The sequence below is a fragment of the Mustela putorius genome, unplaced genomic scaffold (genome assembly GCF_011764305.1).
Source record: "Mustela putorius furo isolate JIRA1106 unplaced genomic scaffold, ASM1176430v1.1 tig00000450_pilon_pilon_pilon, whole genome shotgun sequence".
In the NCBI taxonomy this organism is placed as follows: Eukaryota; Metazoa; Chordata; class Mammalia; order Carnivora; family Mustelidae; genus Mustela; species Mustela putorius.
The window spans coordinates 16,690,644-16,714,849 of NW_025421385.1; the positions used below are offsets into that span (position 1 = coordinate 16,690,644).

Sequence of the window (24,206 nt, forward strand, 5' to 3'; positions counted from 1 at the left end):
TTTCATCATTAAAATGAATTATTTTGGCACATAAATTTCATAGTATGTTACTCTAAAAAGCTGAAGAATACATTTTTATTTGTTTTAAGTTCGAATGAAGAAACAGATGAGAACAGTAATGAAGGAAGCTGAAGAGGAGAGCTCCTTTTGGAGGCTAATCTTATGAAATTTAAGATTGTCCAAGTAATTACAAGATTAATGAAGTGACTTTTGATTTATTTCTCCAAAGATAAATGAAAACAAATTATTCTTCCTTGTCTCTTTAACTAGCTTTACTTTGATTATTAAAATGGGCCATTTTTGCCTATCTGTCATGCTCCAGTATAGTATAATGGATAATCAACAGATGCAGTAAGATTTTAGAAAAAAATTCTTATGTAAGCCTTTTGAGTGCCATTTGAGATGTTCTCTGTCCTTATCTTGAGCTTCCTGTCACAAATGAAGGGAAGTAAAAGTGATCTTCACATTCCAGATGGTTTTATGAAGGGTGAAATTTTTGTAAATATCTGAGAAATTGAATTCAAGCCTAAGTGAAACAAAATGCTAACCTCTACAGAATGTAGTAAATGTTTTTGTTCAGTGAGTGCATCAATCCTGAAATGATCTGATTTGTTTTTAGATTATCCTGTTAAAAGTTCATTTAAGCTGCATAAAGTTAACTAGAAATAAGGAATTAAATCCCTTTGCATTCTGGTTTTGTGCTAACTAAAACACTGAATGTGATATATATTACGTGTATGACATTTGGTTAGAAAAATGAAACTACATTTTTCTTAATAATCACAAAATCAACAGAAGAGCCCTCACACGATACTTTCTGTTTAGCTCTCTTTATGGACTGTCTCCTTCCTCCTGTAACAACTGAGGATGGTTTTGTATTCTTGTCTCCTCCACAGGGAAGCAGGAAAGAATCTGAATTCTCATGACATGCTGTACTTACACAAAGGCTTTGATGTGCTGACGGAGAAAGTGTTCTGTGTATAGGAATACAGGTGAACTTAAATATGAAAGCAGTCCGGCTTCTAGAAGTTATAGTCCTAGGTTTGTGTTACAAGATAATTAAAAAAAAACAAAACAAAACACCCAATTGTTTTAAATTTTAAATCGGCTTTTAAATATAAGCAGAAAGATGTAGGATTAGAGGATTCTCCTTAAAGAAGAGAGAACTAAGTTGTCCTGAAACATTTGCTAAGGAGGAACCCATCACACAAACACTGCCTTAACACAAACTACAGAAACATCCTATCATTCAGTCTGACCAGGTTAACTCTGGAATCAAGTAGTACGAGAATACTCTGCTTTTTCCACATGATGCTTTGGGCCACAGCTGGGAATCCTGCAGCAAAACACCTGCCTCAGACCCCAATCCATCTTCCACAATTCCATTTAACCTGGAGTCTCAACAATGTGAGATGGGAAGAGAGTTTAGGGCTACAGCTGGAGCCTTCTGAGGGCTTTACTGTAACCGTGTCACTTGGCCGAACCGTCCTCTTGCTTGCTTCCTTGCCCACGTTCAGGGGAACAGGGCGGGTTGGGGAGGTAGAGTTTGATAGTTTTGTGTTAGGAAATAAAATTCTCAAGCTTTTGACTCATCATTTTCTGTCTAAAAGCCAATTATGAACTCTGTTCATGTGTTTATCACTAATTAACAAGAGAAAGGGGTCATGGGAAAAGGATGGGGCTACTGTTTGTTGTAAATGTTGGAGGAAACTTTCCCATGGAGTCTTCATTTTCTTAATACAGTACCTGTATTCTCAAAGCATTCTGAAGAAACCAAATCTCCTAATTTCTCTTTAGTGAAAACCTTCTCCCAAGTCACGCAGGATGCAAGGCCTACCCCCTGTAAGACTGCTTTAAAGCTCTTCTTAAACAGTCCAAAGAACTTCCAGTGTCATGTTGAAGACTAAATGCTACTCAGCGGAAACCTCAGAAAAACCTGAACCCTTTCTTCTAACGTTTTGTTGGGTCTATTTATGCTTATTATTTTTTAAGTGAACAGATTAGGTTTACAGATAACTAGAGCACATAGTGCAGAAAGTTCTCATACATCTGTTCCCCATTTGCCTCCCCTTCCTGCCCACTGTCTCTCCTATTATTAACATTTTGCAGTAATTGGTGCGGTACATTTGTTATCACTGGTCAACCAGTATTAATACATTATTATTAATGTAGTTTACATTAGGGTTAACACTTCATGTGGTATAGTTCTATGGGTTCTGACAAACATACAATGTCATGTTTCCACCATTACAGTACCATGAAAATCCATAAAAACCCCTTGTGCTCCATTTACTCACCTCCCTCCCTCCTGAGCCCCTGGCACCACTGGTCTTTTTACTTTCTGTAGTTTTGCCTTTTCTAGAATGTCGTATAGCTGGAATCATGCAATATATAGGCTTTTTAAACTGGCTTCTTTCACTTAGTAGTATGCTTGTTAGTTTCCTCTCTGTCCCTGTGTGGTTTAATAGCTCATTTCTTTTTATAGTTATTTTTTGTTTCTTGACTTGAGTTTTTCCTTCTTAGAGTTGTTCCACTGGGATGAATTTAGAAATGCACATTATTTTCTGATCTTTCTTCTTTTCTGCTGCTTTTTGCTTTTATATACTTTTTCCCCTTTTTCAGATTTATGACATATTTTACTTTTCTTTACATCAAGTCTTCGCCTAAGGTTTCTTCTTGGCAGCTGAGGAACCAAGTCTAAAGGAGCTACCAATGTATTAACTTATACTCATGAAGAAAGAGCAGAAGAGCTTTCATGGCCAAGCAAAAGAGACATAGGGTGTGACTATATGAGTCAGGATCTGGTTGCCTTGACATTAGCCAAAAAACACCCATGGAGTCATAGCACTGGGTGAAAGCAAGAGGGCTGGGAAGACAGATGGGTCTTGGCATTATTTAAAAATTATCAACAAGATTAACAACAGGACTGAGATAGCAAGTTCACCAAGTGCCAAGAGATTTCATCACTCTTGGCACAAATAAGCACTTTTTAAGATATGTCAAACATAAAGGGTTTTCTTTCCAGGAAAGAGCTAGTAAGGAAATCCTTACCTCATATTTTCCTTTCTTCTCTAGAGGCTCTGATTCTTCAGGCTTCGCATCTCTGTCCCCTCTGAGCTCTTCCAGAATGAGGACTGTCTCCCAGTTACTATAATGACGGGCTGGGAAAATGTCCGAGTGCATGCTGTCACCAAAGTAAACCACCTGTAAGTCAGACAGCAAATTCTGTTTGAGGCATGAGGAATGTGAAAGTGGTGGTGTTCACTTCATGAAGCAGAAAAAAGTCCTGTAAAAAAGTCCTTAGGACAAAAGTTACATAAACATCTTAAAACTTCCGTGAATACCATCACAAATATTCAACCTGCCCCATTTGGTTTGTGGGGCACCAGGTTTGCTGTAAGAAGTGACACAACGCATTTGCAGGTAGAAGAAAGGCAGGGGCTGAGTTTATTCAGTTTTCTAAGGAAGTCAGAGTCTGTATGTTTATCATGAAGGCTGCCCTTAGAAGTGAAGAACTGGTGGAGTAGCGATGACTTGTTACAATGGATTACATTTGTAGGAGTGCACATCACACCAGCTTTTCCAAGAGTTTCTGGGACCTACCCAGACTGGCTGAAACAGAATCTCTGCCGGGCTGGGTAAGTGGGCTCTGGGAGGCTCTCCAGTTATTCTCAGGCAAAGCCCCGCGGATCTAATCCATACCCCTCAATTTACATTTACATGAGAAAACGGTAAGGAAGTAGGAACTAGAACCTCCAAGTCAGAATGTTCTGTTAAACCCCTAAGAGTTCCCAGGGTGCTGTGGCAATGTGGGAGCCAGTGGAGCAGGGGTCAGTTACCCGCTGATCTTTCCGGTAAACATTTTTTGGAAGAAAGTGTCATGCTATAAAAAATGCACCCATGTCCAACATCAACAATGTGACCAGCATATCAAAATCAAGTGTGTCTTTAGGCTAGTCTGTGGTGTAATTTCAATTGACATTTGTTTTACATATAAAGTTTGTTCGGTGACCTGTTATCAGAATATTATTCCTCAGGTATCCCACACACTCGTCCAGTGTATCCCCTAGAACTGTGCCTCCTTGCTTGAAATCTTTGCTCTTCTCTGTTCTAGGTAAAGAGTCAGTCTCGATCACAGAGAAAAGGCTTATTTAAGCAGAAGAGGTAAAAGACTGGCAAGATAGGCAGAGGTAGTAGATGATTTCCCCACAGAAAACTAAGCTGAATGCATTTAGAATTATGGTTTTAATTTATAATAGTTCATGCCTGCGGGAGGGCATCAAGAACCCCACCTCAATCAGAAAATACCTTGGGTTCATTTTTGCCAGTCATTTTCTTCAGAAGTTCATAAAGGTGGACAGCGTTCCCTTGAGAGTACCAGCCAGGTTTATCAAGAGATGGCAGTGCCTCCTGTTCCTCATCATTTTCTGAAAAGAGAGTTTGACAATCAGACCCTTTAATCAAGTGATTTTTGGGCAGACCCCCACCAAGCACGGCTGCAGGATGTGCACAGGAAGGAGCTGTGTGGGGACAGGAGCCAGCATTCAGTGAGCACCCGGGTGATTACAAGTCCTTCATGGCTGTCCTCATCTAGACAGATCTAACATTTTTCATACATAGAGGATTTTTCAAATGATTTTCTTAAAGCCGTTTTAGGTTCGCAGCAAAACTGAAGGGTCCAGAAATTTCTGCTACAGCCCCTCGCTCTGCGCATGCACAGCCTCCCCCATGATTGGTGAGAATGAGGAGTCACTTCATCAGCTGAAGCAAATGTACTGCTCTGTGGGGAGGCTGTGGGTAATGGGGGTATATTTTACTTCATCCTCACAACGAGCCTCTTAACTGAGGATAAGAAGGCTCAGGGAAGTTACTTTGCTCGAGACCTCAAAGCTGGTAAGTGGTTTTTTATTAACCGGACTCCTTAGTTTTACATTAGGACTTCAAAAGGGGGCTAGAAGACAAAAGGGTAAGACAGACCCATAAATCGTCTCTAAATTTGGATTCCTGGACCTGGCTATGGCTCATGGACGCAACTGTGAACAAGATACAACTTTAGAAAAGAGAAATTTGTATTGGCATCCTCCTATTTATGCCCAAATGCAGTGCTGTTTACTCTCCTCCATTAGATTAGGAATAGATCAACAGATTTAAAAAAAAAAGTGGACTTTAGAATGCATTTTGAACTTCATTTATAAAGTTTATTGTTTTTACAGTATCCCTCAGATTGATTAAACAGCACTGTATTATGAAAAATGCAAACCAGTATTACTTTCGTACAAGTCAATTATGTCACAGCTTTAATTTAAAACATTCTTAAGGACTGGATAGAAAGCATTAATGTAAGAAATCTTCCTATGAAGATATATAGTCAGAAAAATTTTTGTACTTAAGTTCTGTAAGATGTCTGAATGATTCCTCCAAACTTTTAGCTTAATAATTAATGGATGTTTGGGTTATAAGCATGAAGGAGAAAAATGCATACACCAAAGCTCTAACTTGTTCCTATAACATACACATTCCCCCAAAACTGACTGAATAAAATTAGGAAGCAGATAAGGGTTGGGTGGAGAGATGGAAGAGCAATCGATTAGAGCAATTAGTAAATCAAACTTTTAATTTTCTTATTTTATGTATTTATTTATTTAAAAATATATTTATTTATTTATTTGACAGATCACAAGTAGGCAGAGAGGCAGGCAGAGAGAGAGGAGGAAGCAGGCTCCCTGCTGAGCAGAGAGCCCGATTCGGGGCTCAATTCCAGGACTCTGGGATCATGACCTGAGCGGAAGGCAGAGGCTTCAACCCACTGAGCCATCCAGGCGCCCCTTATTTTCTTATTTTAAGAGCATATGACCAAGAAAAGTAAAAACACAAAATGGTAAAATTTTAGCAAAAGTTCTCCAAAATATGGGGAAATGATACAGTTAAGGCTATGGCTAAGTCTTTTTTCTTTCTTAAGATTTTAAGAATCTTTTAAGATTTTAAGATTTACTTGTTTGACAGACAGAGATCACAAGTAGGCAGAGAGGCAGGCAGAGAGAAAGGGGGAAACAGGCTCCCTGCTGAGCAGAGAGACCCAGAGATCATGACCTGAGTCGAAGGCAGAGGCTTAACCCACTGAGCCACCCAGGCACCACCCTCCCCTTTTTAAAAAAGATTTTATTTATTTATTTGACAACAGAGATCACAAGTAGGCAGAGAGGCAGGCAGAGAGAGAGCGGGGGCCGGGGGCGAGGGGGCGGCGGTGGGGAGGGCAGAGAGCCCAATGCAGGGCTCCATCCCACACCCTGGGATCATGACCTAAGCTGGAGACAGAGGCTTTAACCTACTGAGCCACCCAGGCACCTCTATGGCTAACAATCTTAAATAAAGGTGAGTTCCATAACTTATCTTAGGTAAGAAAATCTTGCCATAGAGAACAAGAGTTAAGAGTTTTTTGTACTTGTGCCTGACCACTGACCTCAGCCCACAGCTGCTTGGACGTGGCTCACGTGGCAGCTCACACCTGTTCCCCCAACTCCCAATATGCTTGATGTTACTATCTTAATATTTAAGTAGTATGTATTTAATGTGATTTTTTTGGGAATGAGTAATATACTTACAAATATTAAAAGTTCCATTTTTGAACTTTCTCCGCTGTGTACTTACCTGTTCTACAAAAAGGTAACCACTCTTTTATGCAGATAAAGCAAATATATACTCTTTCCCTCTCCCCTTTAAAGACACATTTACTGAGATATAACTGATATTAACAATAAACTGCACACATTGTCAGTATATAGTGTGAAGAGTTTTGGCATATGTGTGTACCTGTTGTGAGCTGAACTGTGCTCCCCTCAAATTCATATGGTAGAGCCCCAACCCTTGGTGTCTCAGAATGTGGCTGTATTTGAAGTCAGGCCCTTTAATAGGCCATTCGGGTGGGCCTAATCCAATATGTCTGGTGTCCTCATAAGAACTGATTATAAGTCACAGATAATCAGGTGATTAGGACACAGAAGAAAGACCATGTGATGACAACAGGGAGAAGATGCATATCTACAAGCCAGGAAGAGAGGAGGAAGAAGAAACCAATCCTGCTGACACCTTGATCTCAGACTTCTAGCCTCCAGAAGTAAGTGAAATATATTTCTGGTGTTTAAGCCCCCAGTCTGTGGTTTATTGTTAGGACAGCAGTCTTGGCAACTAATATTATACCCATGAACCCTCCCATTTAAATGCAAATACTGGCACACGGTTCTGCAATTTGATTTTTTTTAAGCTTCTCTAGATAATACACTGCAATCTACTTAGTTTTTAAAATAGATGCATGTTCAATAATAGTGATCTCTCTTTTTTTTTTTAAAGATTTTATTTATTTATTTGACAGAGATCACAAGTAGGCAGAGAGGCAGGCAGAGAGAGGCTAAGCAGAGAGCCTGATGTGGGGCTCGATCCCAGGACCCTGGGACCATGACCTGAGCTGAAGGTGGAGTCTTTAACCCACTGAGCCACCCAGGCACCCCTAATAATGATCTCTTGATAGATAGGTGAGATGTTGCCATTCTTTTGCTGTTACAAGGAAGATGTTACAAACAGAATCCTCATAGCCTGGTGGGAATAGACTGACCTGGAAAAAACTTTTTCTTTTTTTTTTCAAATCTTTATTCAACTAGATTTTACAGAATACTTTAGGTATGAGGTAACAGAGGTGACCTAGATGGCCCAAGCCCCTGTCTTTAGGATGCTTATATTCTAGTAGCAATGTTGACTTGCTAGAGGTTTACTAAACAATGACTTATAATTAAAAATATATTTACAATTCTTTTGGTTCCCTGAATTCTGTCCTATATTACGTGGACCTGACTAGACAGTGCATATTTACTTTTACATATCTCCTCTTCAATTTTGAGTTAGAATTTTTCCTCCAATTGTGCATTTTTATACACTTTTTCTATTTTTGGGGGGGGGGCATGGGCAATAACACATTTTTACAATATATATTTTCTAAAGTTTATCTTTTTAAGTAAGCTCCAGGCCCAATGTAGGGCTTGAACTCATGGCCCCGAGATCAAGAGTCACGTGCTCACGACGCCTAGATGGCTCAGTCGGTTAAGTGGCTGCCTTTGGCTCAGGTCATGATCCCAGGGTCCTGGGATCAAGTCCCACATCAGGCTCCTTGCTCAGCGGGGAACCTGCTTCTTCCTCTGCCTCTGCCCCTGCTCATGTGCACATGCTCTCTCTCTCCCTCTCTGTCAAATAAATAAAAAAATATTTTAAAAAGTCACCTACTGTACCCACTCAGCCAGCCAGGTGTCCCCATTAGACATTTTTAAAGTAAAATGTCTGCTAAAATGCTTGTCTGTGTTGGGAGCCATAAAAAGGAAAATTACAGATTAAGAGAAACAAATATTTTACTAGTGAGTTCAGCAAATTTAAGAGAATATCTACTCATCTATGTTGATTCTGAGGGTTTACTATTTGTTTGATGCTCATAATTCTTTATTTTTTTTAAAAGATTTTATTTATTTATTTGACAGACAGAGATCACAAGTAGGCAGAGTGGCAGGCAGAGAGAGAGAAGGAAGCAGGCTCCCCGCAGAGCAGAGAGCCTGATGTGGGGCTTGATCCCAGGACCCTGAGATCATGACCTGAGCCGAAGGCAGAGGCTTTAACACTGAGCCACCCAGGTGCCCCTGATACTCATAATTCTTTAAAGCAATTAATTCTTTCAAAGTCCTTTCCTTTAGTTTAAATATATATGTATTTTTTAAGATCTAATTATTTGTTAGAGTGAAAGAGTGCTCAGGCACAGAAAAGAGTGCAGAAAAGTGGAAGCAAAGGGAGAAGCAGGCTCCCCGCTGAGCAATACTTCCATACCTCATATGCTGGGACTCATTTCTTTTCAGAATAACAATCTTCAGTTAACTGCACTAAGGCATTCTCTCTTGGGGTTACTAGAATCTGTCACTGGTGATCTGACCAGTGGCATCTGCCTCACCAGAAAATCTGTTTAGAATGCAGAAGCTAAGGTTATAACCAGACCTCCTGAATCAGAATCTCCATTCTAACAATATCCCTGGGGGGTGTGAGCGAACATCATAGTCAAAGAAACACTGATGTGGAGCGCAGGGCAGGAACAAAAATCTGCCAAGAATAGAAGGTGTTCGTTCTGGCAAGGGTGGACTCATGGGCATCTGTAGGGAGCGGACAGAGTGAAGATGAAAACGTAACTTAGCAACCAGATTCGTAATTCACCTTCGGATGCTCCACGGAGTGGGAAGCCCAGGAGATTCTGTGTGTGTGTGATTAACTACAGAGTATGCCTAACAGTAATAAGTGAATTACATAAAATGTATTTAACGTGACAAATGGAAGTCTTTGTCTAGTATCTGAGGGCAGGCGCAAGAGAGGTAGGGAGGGAGAGGTACAAAGTGCAGGCGGCGGGGGCGGGGGGGGGGGCAGTTAAGAGACTCCCCGGGAAGAGAGTGAGGACGGCCTGATGGGAAGGGAGCAGAGAGCAGAGACGAGGCGGTTTAAACAGGACGTGGTGCACAGCATACTCGGTTTAAACAGGACGTGGTGCACGGCATACTCGGTTTAAACAGGACGTGGTGCACGGCATACTCGGTTTTAAAACAGGACGTGGTGCACGGCATACTCGGTTTAAAACAGGACGTGGTGCACGGCATACTCGGTTTAAACAGGACGTGGTGCACGGCATACTCGGTTTTTAAACAGGACGTGGTGCACGGCATACTCGGTTTAAACAGGACGTGGTGCACGGCATACTCGGTTTAAACAGGACGTGGTGCACGGCATACTCGGTTTAAACAGGACGTGGTGCACGGCATACTCGGTTTAAACAGGACGTGGTGCACGGCATACTCGGTTTAAACAGGACGTGGTGCACGGCATACTCGGTTTAAACAGGACGTGGTGCACGGCATACTCGGTTTTTAAACAGGACGTGGTGCACGGCATACTCGGTTTAAACAGGACGTGGTGCACGGCATACTCGGTTTAAACAGGACGTGGTGCACGGCATACTCGGTTTAAACAGGACGTGGTGCACAGCATACTCGGTTTAAACAGGACGTCGTGCACAGCATACTGGACGCGAAAGGGGGAGGAGACAGGAGGTTGGTCGCGGGGCGATTCCGTGGGTAGTCACGTAAGGACGATAATAGAAAGCGGCCGGCACGTCTGGTTGTGTCGTTTCTACGTGGAAGGAGAGTATGAAGTCTGAGTTCGCAACACTGCGCAGAGCCAGCTGTGTGCAGGGGGAAACGGGCTATGAGGCTCTAGAAAAGAGGTCTCAGAGAAAGATCTGGGAGTCTGCGTGTGGGTGAGAGTTCAGGCCAAGAAACCAATGACAGCGAGTAGGGTCGTGATTCCCAAATTGGGGGTGGGGAGGAGGGGGAGCTGGCAGACACGGGGGACCCGGCAGTGAAAAAGATACCGTCGCTCGCTCTCCTCACTGAATTTGCCATCTTGCAGGATGGACTCCTCCCCCCCTCCCCTACCCTGGCCGGTTGCGCTGGTGAGGAGCTGAATCACCCAGTGATGGAGAGGGATGCTGCACATTTTGCCTGGAAGAGGCTCCTTGTCCCCCAAATAATCCTTAAACAGATTGGTAAGGATCAACCCAGCAGGAGGCACTTGGCTCCCGATTCAGGCAGGATGCTCCCCCTCTTGTCTCTATGGCAACGGCTAACTGTGCCCTTGAGAATTGGCTGGCCTGGCACCTTCCATCCCAGAAGCTCCTTTGCCTTACTTTACTTCTGCTTTTAATCCATTTGGAGCAGTGATTTGATTTACATGACACTGGAGGGACACGACATGCATGGGGATGGTTTGAGGGTGACAAGGCTGATGGAAACTGGGCGATCAGTCACTAGGTACTGTCACACCCAGCAGTGATGTGAGTGTACCAGTTCGCACAAGGCATGATAAAGGCATTGGCAGGAAGGTGGTAGGTGACCAGCCTGAGAAGACTGAAGGACAGGTTAGATGCGAAGGGGAGAGAGGAGCAGAAGTTGATGGGTTCTCCTAGCTTGGGCAAGATCAGTTGGAAAAGTTATAACGGAACTAGGGAGTCCGGGAAGAGGAGCACGCCAAGATGGGAGGGGAAGTTCACGAGTTGCACATCAAGGTTCCTGCAACGCCAGGGCTGCAGGGTTTGGGGAGTTTAGAAATACGCCTGTGTGAGTCAGGGAGAAGTGATGCGGGGAGATAAGGAACTGGGAGTCATTGCTGTTGAGGGGACAGCTGAAACCATCAGAGTGGGAGAGAGCAGAAGAAAGGAGTGCGAATGTGGAATGCTGGAGAACATGAACCCTTCAGAAATGTGATACAAGGGACACTAGTTCCAAACTGACTAAAAACTAATGGAGTGGCTTTTTAAAATATGAAATGTAGTATATTTTGACACTAAGATTGAGGAAAAATCTGTTAGAGAAATAGGTGTGAAGCTTGGAAAATACGCTGTTTAATCATAAAGTTCCCCGGACTGCAGTATGAGGGCTGGGATCCCACTTCTCTCTGGTTACGCGTCGAAGGACTAAATCATTTGTCTTAAACATAATGGAAGACTTCTTTTTGTGGAAATCAGTGAATTCAACATTGACGATCAACAATTTTTTTCCTTTACTATTGTTAACAATTCTTAGAAAGTTCCATATTGATTTAGAAGCTAAATTTGTGTTAATGCTATTTACTCATAGCTATTATTTGCAGTTTAATTTGCATGAAAATATTTTGATAACTTTGTGTTGATTTTGAGCACAATGAATATTTTACTGCAATAAAATATTTTAGCAGAGCCAGAGAAAGGTGAAGGGAATCCAGCGGTAGAAAGGCAATCAGAGGTAGGCAATGAATCAGAATCAGCATGAAACTGGACACTACACACCACAGATGAGAGGTTCTTTCATGTTAGTACGATCCTCTCATTCATAACAGTTCTCACAAACTTACTGCCCTCAAAATGGGAATAAAGTATTTTGTGTTAACTCTAAAAACTGCAGGATTCACTGTATCTTCCACTGCAATATTTTAAATTCAGAAGCCCAGAAAACTAGAGCTGGAAAGAACTTCAGAGATCTTCTAGTCTAATCACTTCTGGATATGAAAAAAACAGAGGCAGGCTTTTCTGTATATCTACAGAAGCATGAAATCCCATATATTCTGAGCAGAGAGCAAAGACGAAGCGGTTTAAACAGGACGTGATGCACAGCCTACTGGACAAGAAAGGGGGAAGAGACTGGAGGTTTGTTGCCGGGGGCAATCCGGGGACAGCCATTTAAGGACGATAAAGAATAGAAGGTGGCCAGCTTGTTGGCGGTGTGTTGAAGAGTTCACTGGAGGGAGGGGAACCAGTGAGTGTAGACAAGTCTTTCTAGAATTTCAGCTATGAAGGGAACCAGAGAATGGAGGTTTTAGCTGGAAGACAATGTAGGATCAGGGCATAGTTTATGTTTTTTAAACTGAAGATATGAAAATATGCCTGTATATCAATGAGTGTGGTTTGGACAGTTGTTTTCAACTGTGGTGATTTTGCTCCTCAGGGCAAATTTGGCAACGTCTGGAGACACTTTTGGATGTCACAACTGGGGATACGGGATGCTACTGGCATTAGTGATCAGAGGCTAGTGACGCCACTAAGCCGCCCACAGTACACAGAGCGGCAGCCCTACTGCCGCTGACAAAGAAGCATCTTACCCCAAATCTCAGAACTGCTAAGGTTAAGAAACCCTGGTCTTGTAGAAAGAGAGAGAGCGATGGTATTTTTATATATTGGTTTAATGTTTCCTATAAATCCTTGATGTTAAGAAATAACCTGTTATCGGGGATTCAAATAATACTCTTTGTGTTAAACAAACAAAAAAACCCTAAATATTTCCCCCTTCACGTATTTATATTTAAATATCTAACTACTCAGCAAATTTTTAAAAATTTTTAATTTGCAGGATTTTCATATTTTCTTCTAAAATCTATACCTTTTCTGTACCTATAGCAGTTCTTATATTGTTCCACAGAGGTTTTTTTTTTTTTTTAAGATTTTATTTGCAACTAATCTCTAACCCAGTGTGGGGCTTGGACTCACAACCCTAAGATCGAGAGTTGCCTCCTTCATGGACAGACCCAGCCAGCTGCCCCATGTTCCACAGAAATTCTTATTAAAATTTCACACATACACCAGTAATGGAAAACAATGCACATTAAAAATATGCCAAATTTTTTTAATATACTGGAGACCACAAATGCATGAACTTTATGCTAACAAGTTACTGCATTTTTTGCACTATATTTGCTTAATTGATAAGTATCAAGAGATAGAAGGATGAACTATTTAAAAAACTATTATGTGGGAATACCTATCTACAATCTGGTTTTACTTTCATTATTCTCTCTGCATTTGATCTCATAAAAGCCCATGGCTTTAAAATACCCTGTGAGCTGATAACTCTCCCAAATTTATATCCTGAGCCTAAAGCTATTCCCTTGGATTCCATGCTCATTTATACAATTTCCTAATTGTTAGTTCCAGTTGAATACTTATGGGCATTTCAAACTTAACATTATAAAAAATGATTTCTTAATAGCTATCATCCCCACCCTATAAAAACTTTTCCTCTGTATTTTTCCTCATGGCTGTAGATGCTACCACCCTTCACCCATTCGCTCAATTCAGAAAAAAGAAAAACCAACAAGTCATTTTTGATTATTCTTTTCATCCTCTCCTTCTGAAAGCATCACCAAGCCCTGTGTTCCACCTCCACATGCATCTGAAATATGTCCGCTTCTCTCCACCTCCGGCACTACCTCCTCAGACCAACCCCCAGTCTCTCCCGTGGCACACTCAGTGCCTATCTTTCCCACATTCGATCCATTCGCATTCCGCAGCCAAAGAGCTCTCCCTGTTACTCCTACACCTCAACTGAACAGCTTCTCAGAGCTCGTGGAATAATATTCAAGCCCATCTCCACCGTGTGTGAGGCCGCCTGCCTTCCCCAACGTCTTCTCCTCTCTCCGGAATCCCTGGCCTCCTCTCCGTCACTGGAACTCGCCGAAACTACTCCCACGCTGGCCTGTGCATTTGTTTGACCTGCTGCCTCTCTTCCTCTGCTCTTCTCATTACCTGTCCTGCAGGTCCTGCCCGGTTAGTCACCTTTCCAGGCCTTTTTGGACAGGCCTTCCCTGCCAACAGAACTAAGGTGTCCTCCTGGTTTACCTCATTGGGGAAGTCATTTCTTCCGTGACAGCTACAATGGCCTACAATCAACCCCATGCATTTACTGACCTTAATGTGTGTGTGTATTCCTGGGATGGGAAAGAAGGCGTGCTATCACTTTTATACCCCGTGTTGTATTTAGCATAGTATTTTGCACATGGTTGTCAGTCAACTGGCATTTATTAAGTAATTGAATAAATAAATCTGAAAAAGAAGAAGGAAGGAAGAAATGTTAACTTACCGAGTGTCCAGAAAGGTCTCTGACTTGGAGAATGGGAGAAGAAACCAGGCTTCAATGCATTTGTAATCACAATGTCGAAAAGATCTGTGAAATCATTCCTAAAAGGCAACAATATTTGTCATAATTTTACGGATTTAGAAAAAGTCCACATAAAATAGAACTTAATCTTTGCCTATCTGATCACAGTCGTTTCTTATCTTTTGATTAACTTTTACATGCTTTTTCTGTATTTTACATGTGCAAAGAGAAGACGGTTAAGCACTACTCCTCCTGACAACACCTTGAAGTATAAACGTAAGGGGGAAAAATGCACATTAACTCACTAACTGGGTAATAGTTAAAGTGAATGAATTCAACAGCTTCTCTCTCTCTCTTTTTTTAATGATTTTATTTATTTATTTGACAGAGAGCGGTCACAAGTAGGCAGAGAGGCAGGCAGAGAGAGAGGAGGAAGCAGGCTCCCTGCTGAGCAGAGAGCCTGATGCAGGGCTTGACCTGGAATCATGACCTGAGCCAAAGGCAGAGGCTTTAATCCACTGAGCCACCCGAGCGCTCCTGAATTTAATAGCTTCTAACAGCGAAAATATTCACGAGCTAGGTCTTCAAATGTGGGGCCTGAACTTTGGATTTATTAGCATTAAGTTATTAATAATTTTGTATGTTACATGGATCCTACAGAAAGCTACCATTATATCAAGTGAGGCGACATCTTTTACAGTGTTCAAATACGAAGAAGATACCTCATTTTGGAAATCAGTGTAATCTTACAGTGTGATAATTTTAGGTAACAATAATTGTTTTTTAGTCTGTATTTAATACTAAATTACGGATCATATGGGATGGCAAAGTAAAGACTAGAGCATTGGGGGAGATAATATTTAGAAATCTAAACTACACTGAAGAGAAATTAAGATAGGAAGAAAAACTTGGGTCATCTATGCTAATGAAAAAGAAAGTAAGAGTGCTTGTTTGGAAGCACAGTCCCACTATCAGGATGGCAAATGGAGTCTCGCCGTCCAAGAGGCACCATGCAAGGTATCCAGGACTCCTGCCTTAATTCGCTCCAAGGATCCCAGGCCTACATATTACTCAGAAAGCAGAAAATCCATCAGTAGATTTTAAATATACCACAGACCAATCTAAACCCACACGTGCTGAGGAACACAGACCTCAGGAGGCTAAAGAAGGCAGCCAGAGGTCAGTGTTGAGGGTGAAATTTGCTTATACCCAGCAATTCAGTATTTGCTGCAATCTGAGGAAACACTGGGGGAGATCTCATTACCCATTTTACAGTCTGGCTCCAACCACGGATATTCTCTGGTACTGCTCACGAGAACGACATAAATAAATACTGACAATGAAACTTACCAACTACTCGAATCCTATACCTGTGCTACCTTGTTTAAACTCCCCGCTCACACCTATGAGGTATGGCTGGCCCATTTTTAAGGCGATAAAATCGAGGGTGAGAACAGTCAAAGACATACCTCAGGCGCCTGAGGAAGTTGCAAGGTCGGGCTTGAACCCATGTCTGTCTGAAGTCTGTGCATTTACACTGCCTCAACTTTCCCGGAGGTCAGTTTCATCCCTGGCTGTGCTGAATGCTGGAGCACGCGGCTCCACACCGAAAGGGCCGGAAGGGCGGTACTCCAGGCAGGGGTCAGGGAATGTCATCTACAACTCGGTGTCCCTCACTTATCATCCGAAGCTGAGAAACCGAACTCATGGAGTGCTGTTTGAGGGACATGAAGTCCATCAATCTGTCAGACCCTCTCAAGTCCAGACCATCGGCAGGCTACGAGCCTTACTGGCCCCAGTCATACTGCTTTAGCTAAACTGCCCTTGGGGGGTGTTGCCATCAGCAGATGCAGAGAAGCAACTGCCGGTCACTCAGCGTTGTCTAACAGAAGGGGATGGGCACGGGCGAGTACTTGGAAGGCAGTACTGACCTCATTCGTCATCAGTATTTTCTAAGGCCACGAGAATGGAAGGACTTATCACTTACCCAAGAATATATTCACAGAGAAGTCGACAGTAATCACTGTGAGAACTTGTAATCAACAAAAGAATTTTCCCAGCATTCTTTAGCTGCTGAAGCCACTTTTTCACAGATTCAGGACATGTGTGTAAATATCTGCCTGGATCTCTCTTGATTTCTGGAAAATATATTCCACAGTTTTCTGAAAAATAAAAAATGTTAAGGAGATTAAAAAAAAATTTTTTTGACTTCATGTATTCTCAAGTAAGTTTATGTCTCTCAAAGCTATAGACAAAAGGATAAAAACTTGGTTCAGACATGGCAATGACACCATTATTAATTGCTTCTTAAAAATACTCCTGTTCTGGGCGCCTGGGTGGCTCAGTGGGTTAAGCCGCTGCCTTCGGCTCAGGTCATGATCTCAGAGTCCTGGGATCAAGTCCCACATCGGGCTCCCTGCTCAGCAGAGAGCCTGCTTCCCTCTCTCTCTCTCTGCCTGCCTCTCCATCTACTTGTGATCTCTCTCTGTCAAATAAATAAATAAAATCTTTAAAAAAAAAATACTCCTGTTCTTTCCTTAAGAACACGATGACTGAAAAGGCCAGCTGAGAATGTCTGTTGATTATCTGACAGGAAGCGATAAACTGTTAGAACAGATAATATAATAAACACAATATGATCAGTTTATTATTTATTTACTTTTAAAAGATTTTATTTATTTGACAGACAGAGATCACAAGTAGGCAGAGAAAGAGGGGGACGCAGGCTCCCCGCTGAGCGGAGAGCCCGATGTGGGGCTCGATCCCAGGACACTGAGATCATGACCTGAGCCAAAGGCAGAGGCATAACCCACTGAGCCACCCAAGTGCCCCAATATGATCAGTTTTAAATAAGAGAAAGCCTTCCTGCATTTGAAATGTCAATGAATAAGTACTCTTTCAATCATTCAAGAAATTATCTGCTGGATAAGAATGATGAATAAATATTCAGATAATGCATAAGAAATGTGTCAGTGTGAAGCAACCAAGAGGGGAGCTGTGTTCCTCAGAGTCACAGTAGAGTTTCAGATGGAACTCTATTGCAGGCTCTGAGAGCTGCTGGGATGTCAAATGGAAAAGGCTGGAAGGCAATGCAGGGGCCAGCAAAAGCTGAATGGCTCTCATCACTGAGGTGGGCCTGCTGGCTCTGCCCCTCTGGGTCTTCAGAGACCACAGGGGCCAGTCCGAGCTCTGAGGCAGATGCTGCCAGTATTTCCAGAAGTTCTGGTCAGACGCACCCATGCTGCTTGCCACGGTGCCTTGAAAGTTGTGTGTACTTTGCAGACAACTGCAGACTTGCCTGAAATGCTACTAGATTCATACTGTACTTTAGAGAGACTGCTCTCCGGGCGATAGCACTAATAAGCAGAAAAAGAGAACCCAAGTTCCTACTTTCTCTAAATTGCTAAGAATAGGACACAAGCATAAACAAAACCACAGGAGAAAGAGCTTGAATGAGCACTGAGCTCCGCCACAGTTACAGGCTGGTCCTGTGATTCTGCACAGTCTCACGCACTTAAAGTAACAGACATGAAAGTAACATTTCAAGAATATTAGGAAAAAGAAGAGTCTCTAAGCAAAAAGACAAAAACTCAATAAAACCAGAAATGGTAGCAAATACTGTTGTGTTTGCCCAAGTCCACGCCTTCGCCCTGCTTCTCTGCTGGAGACACTAATGTTCTTTGAGGGTTCCTGCTCCTCTCAGGGCTGGGTGCACAGCGGGGGTATGGGTCGCTCTCAGCCTACCGTGGAGTGGCAGTTCCTGTGGGAATCCCTTCCCGCTGCAGTGGATTGTGTAGGAAGTCCCAGAGGGCCAGGCCTCGCCAATGGGACCTGAGAACTCCGCTGGGGGTCTGTGGCGTCAGGTGCACAGCCGCGGAGAAGGAATCTACACGGTGGAGTAGTCACCCGCTCTTTCACTCTGGACTTCGCTCACACATCCCACCTAGAATGGCAGCAGCTATCCCCAACACAAAGCACAAATCTGACAGAGCCAGGATGGCCAAGCTGACATGTGAAAGGAACCCGAGTCCCCCATGACATCATTCGATCTCTAATTAAGACACTGAATTAACTAACTACTGCTGAGCGTACCAGCCCAACCGTGGACTTCCAGTCAGGTAACTCAATTGAACAACAGCTTACATAACAAGGATATCTATGGTTTGCAGCCTGCAGCATCTCTACTCACAATGTGATATACTGCAAGTATCCATCACAACCAGACCAAAAAACAACAAAAGAAAAAAACCATGTTACAATGCAATAATAATATTGAGACACCAGGAGACTGAGAACAAAAAGTCTGCGCTCTTCTGGTATTTTGCCACTGTGTAAATCTCTAGGATCTCTTAATATCATACAACTATGTAGTGACCCTTTAAAGATTTTTTTTTTCAGAGAAGAGAAGGTATGAGTAAGAAAGGGTTAATTTCAGAAAGAGAGAGCAATAAAATCAAATAGCTAAGAACAGAATAGTTTGATGAGTGACTATCCAAGTAAATGGCAGAGGCTGTGTCTCTCTCAATTTATTATACCTAAGGGAGTCATATGTGAGATTCTTCCACCCAGAAAAACGAAGCTTTTGTAGAAACAGAAATATTATGGGATAGATAACAAAAGATTACTGGTATACAGTGCTGAAAACACTTACACACTTAAGTGTCTATTCAGAACCAAGTTGAGAAAACGCGGTTTTCCACAGCTATGTCTTTAGTGCCATCTAGTGATCAAAATATAAATTACTGCTACAAACCTATTCCATTTCCAAGTGAATTAAAAAATAGAGCACATACATTTAAATATTGTATTTGAAAATTCTTGCCTAAATTGGTTTTATTAGTTTGAATAAACTTAATCCCAAAGAGTACACACATAATACTTTAGTAAGAGAACATTACTCCCTGAGGCAATCATATGAGTGTCCTCATTCTGTTCACAAGCCAGAGTAAAATGAACACACTAAAATCTCCCAACATTTATACTAAGTAAAAAACATTCATAGTAAGAGCAGCCCATAGTCTACCCCAATAGTAGACTATGGGCTGCTCTTACTATAAATGGTCACCAACTACTGGGGAATATATTTTTGCTCTCTCGTAACCTCAAATCATTAAAGGAATAGATAGAATTACACCAAGTACAGGCTCATCTTTTTAAAAATTTATTTTATTGAAATATAACTGAAAGCATTGTGTAAGATGTATAAGATGTATATATAATGTGTTAATCTGCTATATTTATATATTTCAATTATGATTACTCCCCTAGTGTTGGCTAACACCTCTATCATGTCACATAATTATCTTCACGTTTTTTATAGTGGGAACAATTAAGGTCGAGTCTCCTAGCAATTCCGAAGTTTATAGCATTGCTGTCTATAAAAAACTCATATTTTTATTGAAATAAATCAAGCTATAAAGCCAAAGCTACTAAATCAAGCTATAAACTAGATTATAATTGTTCATTAAATTATCTCTCCGAAGTGACTATATATATAAACTCCTAAAGGTAAGGGAGCCTGTCTTTCTGCTTGGCATGGAGCAGTCATTCAATGAATGACTACTTAAATTAGTGTGGAGGCAGACACAGAAATATTTATGATTGTTTAAAGTCCAAGTAATAATAAGATTTGCAACATATAACCTATGACAAAAAACTGCATTATGCATGCCCTGTCAAAATCACCCTATCCATAGTACCTTCCTTTTTTTTTTAAACACCCCTATTGAAAAAAATAATTGTATTTAATTACATTCTTAAACTGATAGGTTAACATTGATTGGAGAAGACAGAGCATTTAGACCTAGAGTAGAAAGAAAGGAATGGTCTTATTTGTTATCAACTCACAAAGTAGCCCGTGTTTTCACTTAACTTCAAAGGAATTCTATTTCACAGCCACTTTATGTAACTCATATTCCCCGCCTTTCCACTCCTCTCATATCCTTAGACACTGGTATTTTCTGTATCCAGATAGGATTAAAAGTACATTTTTTAAAAAGCTAGTTCCAGAGAATAGACCTTTACTTTTCATATATTAAAAAATTGGTTAATACAGTAATGAAAATAATAGCAAAGTGTTGCAACAGTCTGATAGGCACATAAAATTGGTCTGCATTTATCAAACGTGACTGGGGATTAGGGACCTCTTGTGGTTAAAAAGAAAAGTACAATTTGAATATTAAAAAATATGCTTTTTAATTTTAACAAGCAGTTGTGTCCACATCACTCTTCGTATCATCATGGAGTAAGAAAGCATTTTTCTTGTTAACTGCGTCACTACCTTTTCTGTGATTTTGTGGCTGGAGTTTTCAAAGCTCTTTGCAAAAGGGATCAGAGATGCTGGGATGCCAACACCTCCACCATCAGACTCCAGTTAAGGTCTGTTGTTGTTTCTGCTGCAGAACGTAATATAGGAGAGACTGAAATGTTCATGACTTTTACAAGTTATAGAAGAGCATGCCTGTGACCAGCTAGAATGTTTAGCTCTACACTGTTTAAATGTACTTGCTGTAAGAGATGACAGAATGAATTTTCTGAAATATACATACATATAACTTTATTTTGGGCCAAGAGATACTCAAATATTTTTTGAAGGATGACACAGATAAGCAATAGGTTGTGTATGTTCTAAAATAACTTTTATTTACAGAGGACAAAAGATGAAACTTTTAATTTTAGGACAGATTTCCTGTTTATGGTCCCTATATGGTTTGTTTCTATCTAATGTATTTGTAAATAAAGAAACCTAGAATACCTAGATTGAGTAAAGTGAAAAATCTACATGCTAAATATAATGCTTGGAAAAGGACAACGCATTAGAATTGGATAATGAAGTATATAAGATATTGAAAAACATAATTTATAAAATTTATATTTTAATAGTATTTGACTTCTATCTCTGTAACCGTGCCCTAGTCAAAAGATTCTGATTTAATTGGTCTGGGCTGGGGTGATGAAAGTGGTATTTTTTTTAAAGCTCCCCAAGTGATTTTAAGGATTACTGCTCGAAGATCTAAGAGTGAGAACTCTTGCCATTATCATCTGTATATCGTGCCTGCCTCACTGTGTATCAGAGGCTCTCAGAGGACAAGGGCTTCTTAATTTTACATTACTTAATCCCCTAACAGAGAGCCTTTTTGTAATAGGGAATCAACACTTATTAGTTGCTGTTGATGTGCGATGCCACACGCAGGCGTGAACCCTGAATCAGACCTTGTCCGATAAGGAGAACGCTCGTGCTGGGGACAAGAACTGAGAGCCTGGGAAGGACACGAGGGCTGAACGCTGAAATCCGGGAATACTGACGATGCTAAGGAAGACTGGCTCGGTCCATGTGACCTGACAGGGGAAGGGAGGAGGGAGTCAGTTACGAGGCTGAATCTGGGAGCTCAGGGAAGCCCGTGGCGCACGTGCGACAAACATCAATTCCCGCAGATCCCCGATAGGCTCCCAAGACTCACACCTGGCCGGTCAGACACTTGCAAACCTTTGAACAGGTGGTGGAGACAGGCCATTTTGGTCTTAGTCTACACCTGCATCTACACCTCCATGGTGATGTCACCGCCGGAGAACTTGGTATCAATGAACTCCCGTTTCCACAGTGTCTCTCTTCCTCTGACATGTATCTCCGCTTCATGTACATAGTCTTTCAAAAAGTGATTTCAAAGAATCAGTTCTTTCAGGACTTCCGTAGAGTAGTGATTCTCAGGCTTTAGGGTATGTTAGAATCACCCAGAAGGCTAGCTGAAATGCTCCCAGAGTTTCTGATTTGGTATGTTTGGGTGGAGTTTGAAAATGTGCATTTCTAACAATTTCCCACACCAGCTGATAGTCTAAGGACTGCACTTTAAGTACTACTGCTACAGAAAACCCTTAAAAAAACTACATAGTATTTTTTTTTTAAAGATTTTATTTATTTATTTGACAGACAGAGATCCCAAGTAGGCAGAAAGGCAGGCAGAGAAAGGGAAGCAGGGTCCCTGCTGAGCAGAGAGCCTGATGCGGAACTCGATCCCAGAACTCTGAGATCATGACCTGAGCCAAAGGCAGAGGCTTAACCCACTGAGCCACCCAGGCGCCCTCAAAAAACCACATAGTTTTTAAAAATACATTTTTTTCCTGAAGGAACTCGATCCTCACTATTCGGGCTAAAGGTGCACAATCAGAGTAAGCGTGTTTAATGTTACCTGACGGAAACTCTTAGACCTGTTTCCCACATTAAAATGAATTTAAACTAACATGGTTTTCAGCTTTTCAAGATTATTTTTATTTCTTTTCATGGAAAGATATATTCAAAGGTGAATATGTGATGGCATTTTTTCACAGTATTATTTTACATTCTTTTCCATTTACCAATCACGAGTGTAGTCATTTTGCAGGCAAAGCAGAAAAGTGCATGCGTTGCAGTTGGGACTGGCCTCAGTCTGAATTCCAGGTGTGCCACTTACTACGCTGGTGAGTATGGCTCAGCCATCTCTCCTGCCTCACCGTGTCTGGAGCTGGGAGTCCGGGCGCTCCAATCCTTTGAACGTGGGCAGGCCTTTTATTGCTTTGACCAACAGAATTAGGTCTAGGTGTGGCCCTTCACTGGCTGGGAAACTCTAACTTTCTATCTCTTGGAAGCCAGTGTTATGTAAAAAGTACAACCAGTCTGAGACCACCCTGCTGTGAGGAGTGAGTCAGATGGACTTAAGTGTCTGTGTTCTAACCCCCAGAACCATGAGTGTGCCCCCTGAGACATCCAGCCTGGGCAAGCCTTCAGATGACTGCATTCCTGCCACCGCCTGGGAAACCCTAAGTGCAAAGCACCCAACTCAGCTCAGAGCATCAGGGACAGTAACAGAGAGCTGGTTTCTTATGGAGCAACAGAGAACCAGAACGAGATGCTTAGGAAAAGTGTCAACAATCCCATTACTCTGTCTGTGCAATTCAAGACATAAGAAGAAAAAATTCACAAATGCTTCTAGAAATATCTGAAATAAAATTAAAGAGCTCTAAATTATTTTTGTTAACCTCCAAGAATAACTCAAAGATTTCTATTGTATATCTATTTACGAAACGTAAATACTTATATAGCTTATGTTAATATATATCTTTTGAACGGTTTAAATAAAACTAAAATTAACTAGTACTTCAGGCAAATTTTACATAGCACTTCTGACTTCCCACAAACTTCAGATGTGAGCTAGTTAGAAACCAAGACAGTAAAAACCAGTTGCTGAAATACGTATGGATTACAACAGAAAAATAAAATTCTTTTGAGACTTAACCTTGAGTTAAGTCTTAACCTCATTAACCTTGAGTCAAAACATTCAAGTTTTCTTCAAAAGACAGACTGGCCTTCAAAGAAACACATGGTGTAAAGATTATATTTTATCACAAGGGCCTACTGTTTCCTTAATTATTTTAGTTGAAACATCTTCTATCTGTTCTGAAATATCTTTTCTTACTAATAAAGCTGAAAGTATGCAGAACTAGGACTGACTAGGAGGAACTCAACTCCCAAGCACACTTAAGAATTACTTGTCCAGTATCCGGTCTCACAGGGTCATATACAAACAGGGAATCCCTGTTAGGTGTTAAGTCTCTGCCACATCTGTACCCGGAACCCCCAGAACTTGGAAAAGCAGTTCTTTTTCATGAGGCATTACTCTGTTTTCCAACACACATTTCCACCCAAATCTGGCCTACATCAGTTGTATCCTTTGTATGTTATTGTAAAATGCCACCTGG

General features: G+C 41.4%; 1 protein-coding gene across 2 annotated transcripts in view; it reads right to left on the reverse strand.

Moving 5' to 3' along the window:
• NT5DC1 (5'-nucleotidase domain containing 1) overlaps positions 1 to 24,206 on the reverse strand; it is a 140,307-nt gene that overhangs the window by 15,547 nt on the left and 100,554 nt on the right. For both annotated transcript variants that reach the window (XM_045080194.1, XM_045080193.1), the window contains exons 7-10: positions 16,462 to 16,636; positions 14,457 to 14,554; positions 4,309 to 4,427; positions 3,052 to 3,204 (exon numbers count right to left, since the gene is read on the reverse strand). In XM_045080194.1, the coding sequence (XP_044936129.1) occupies positions 3,052 to 3,204; positions 4,309 to 4,427; positions 14,457 to 14,554; positions 16,462 to 16,636 (545 nt within the window). The remainder of the gene's footprint in view (positions 1 to 3,051; positions 3,205 to 4,308; positions 4,428 to 14,456; positions 14,555 to 16,461; positions 16,637 to 24,206) is intronic.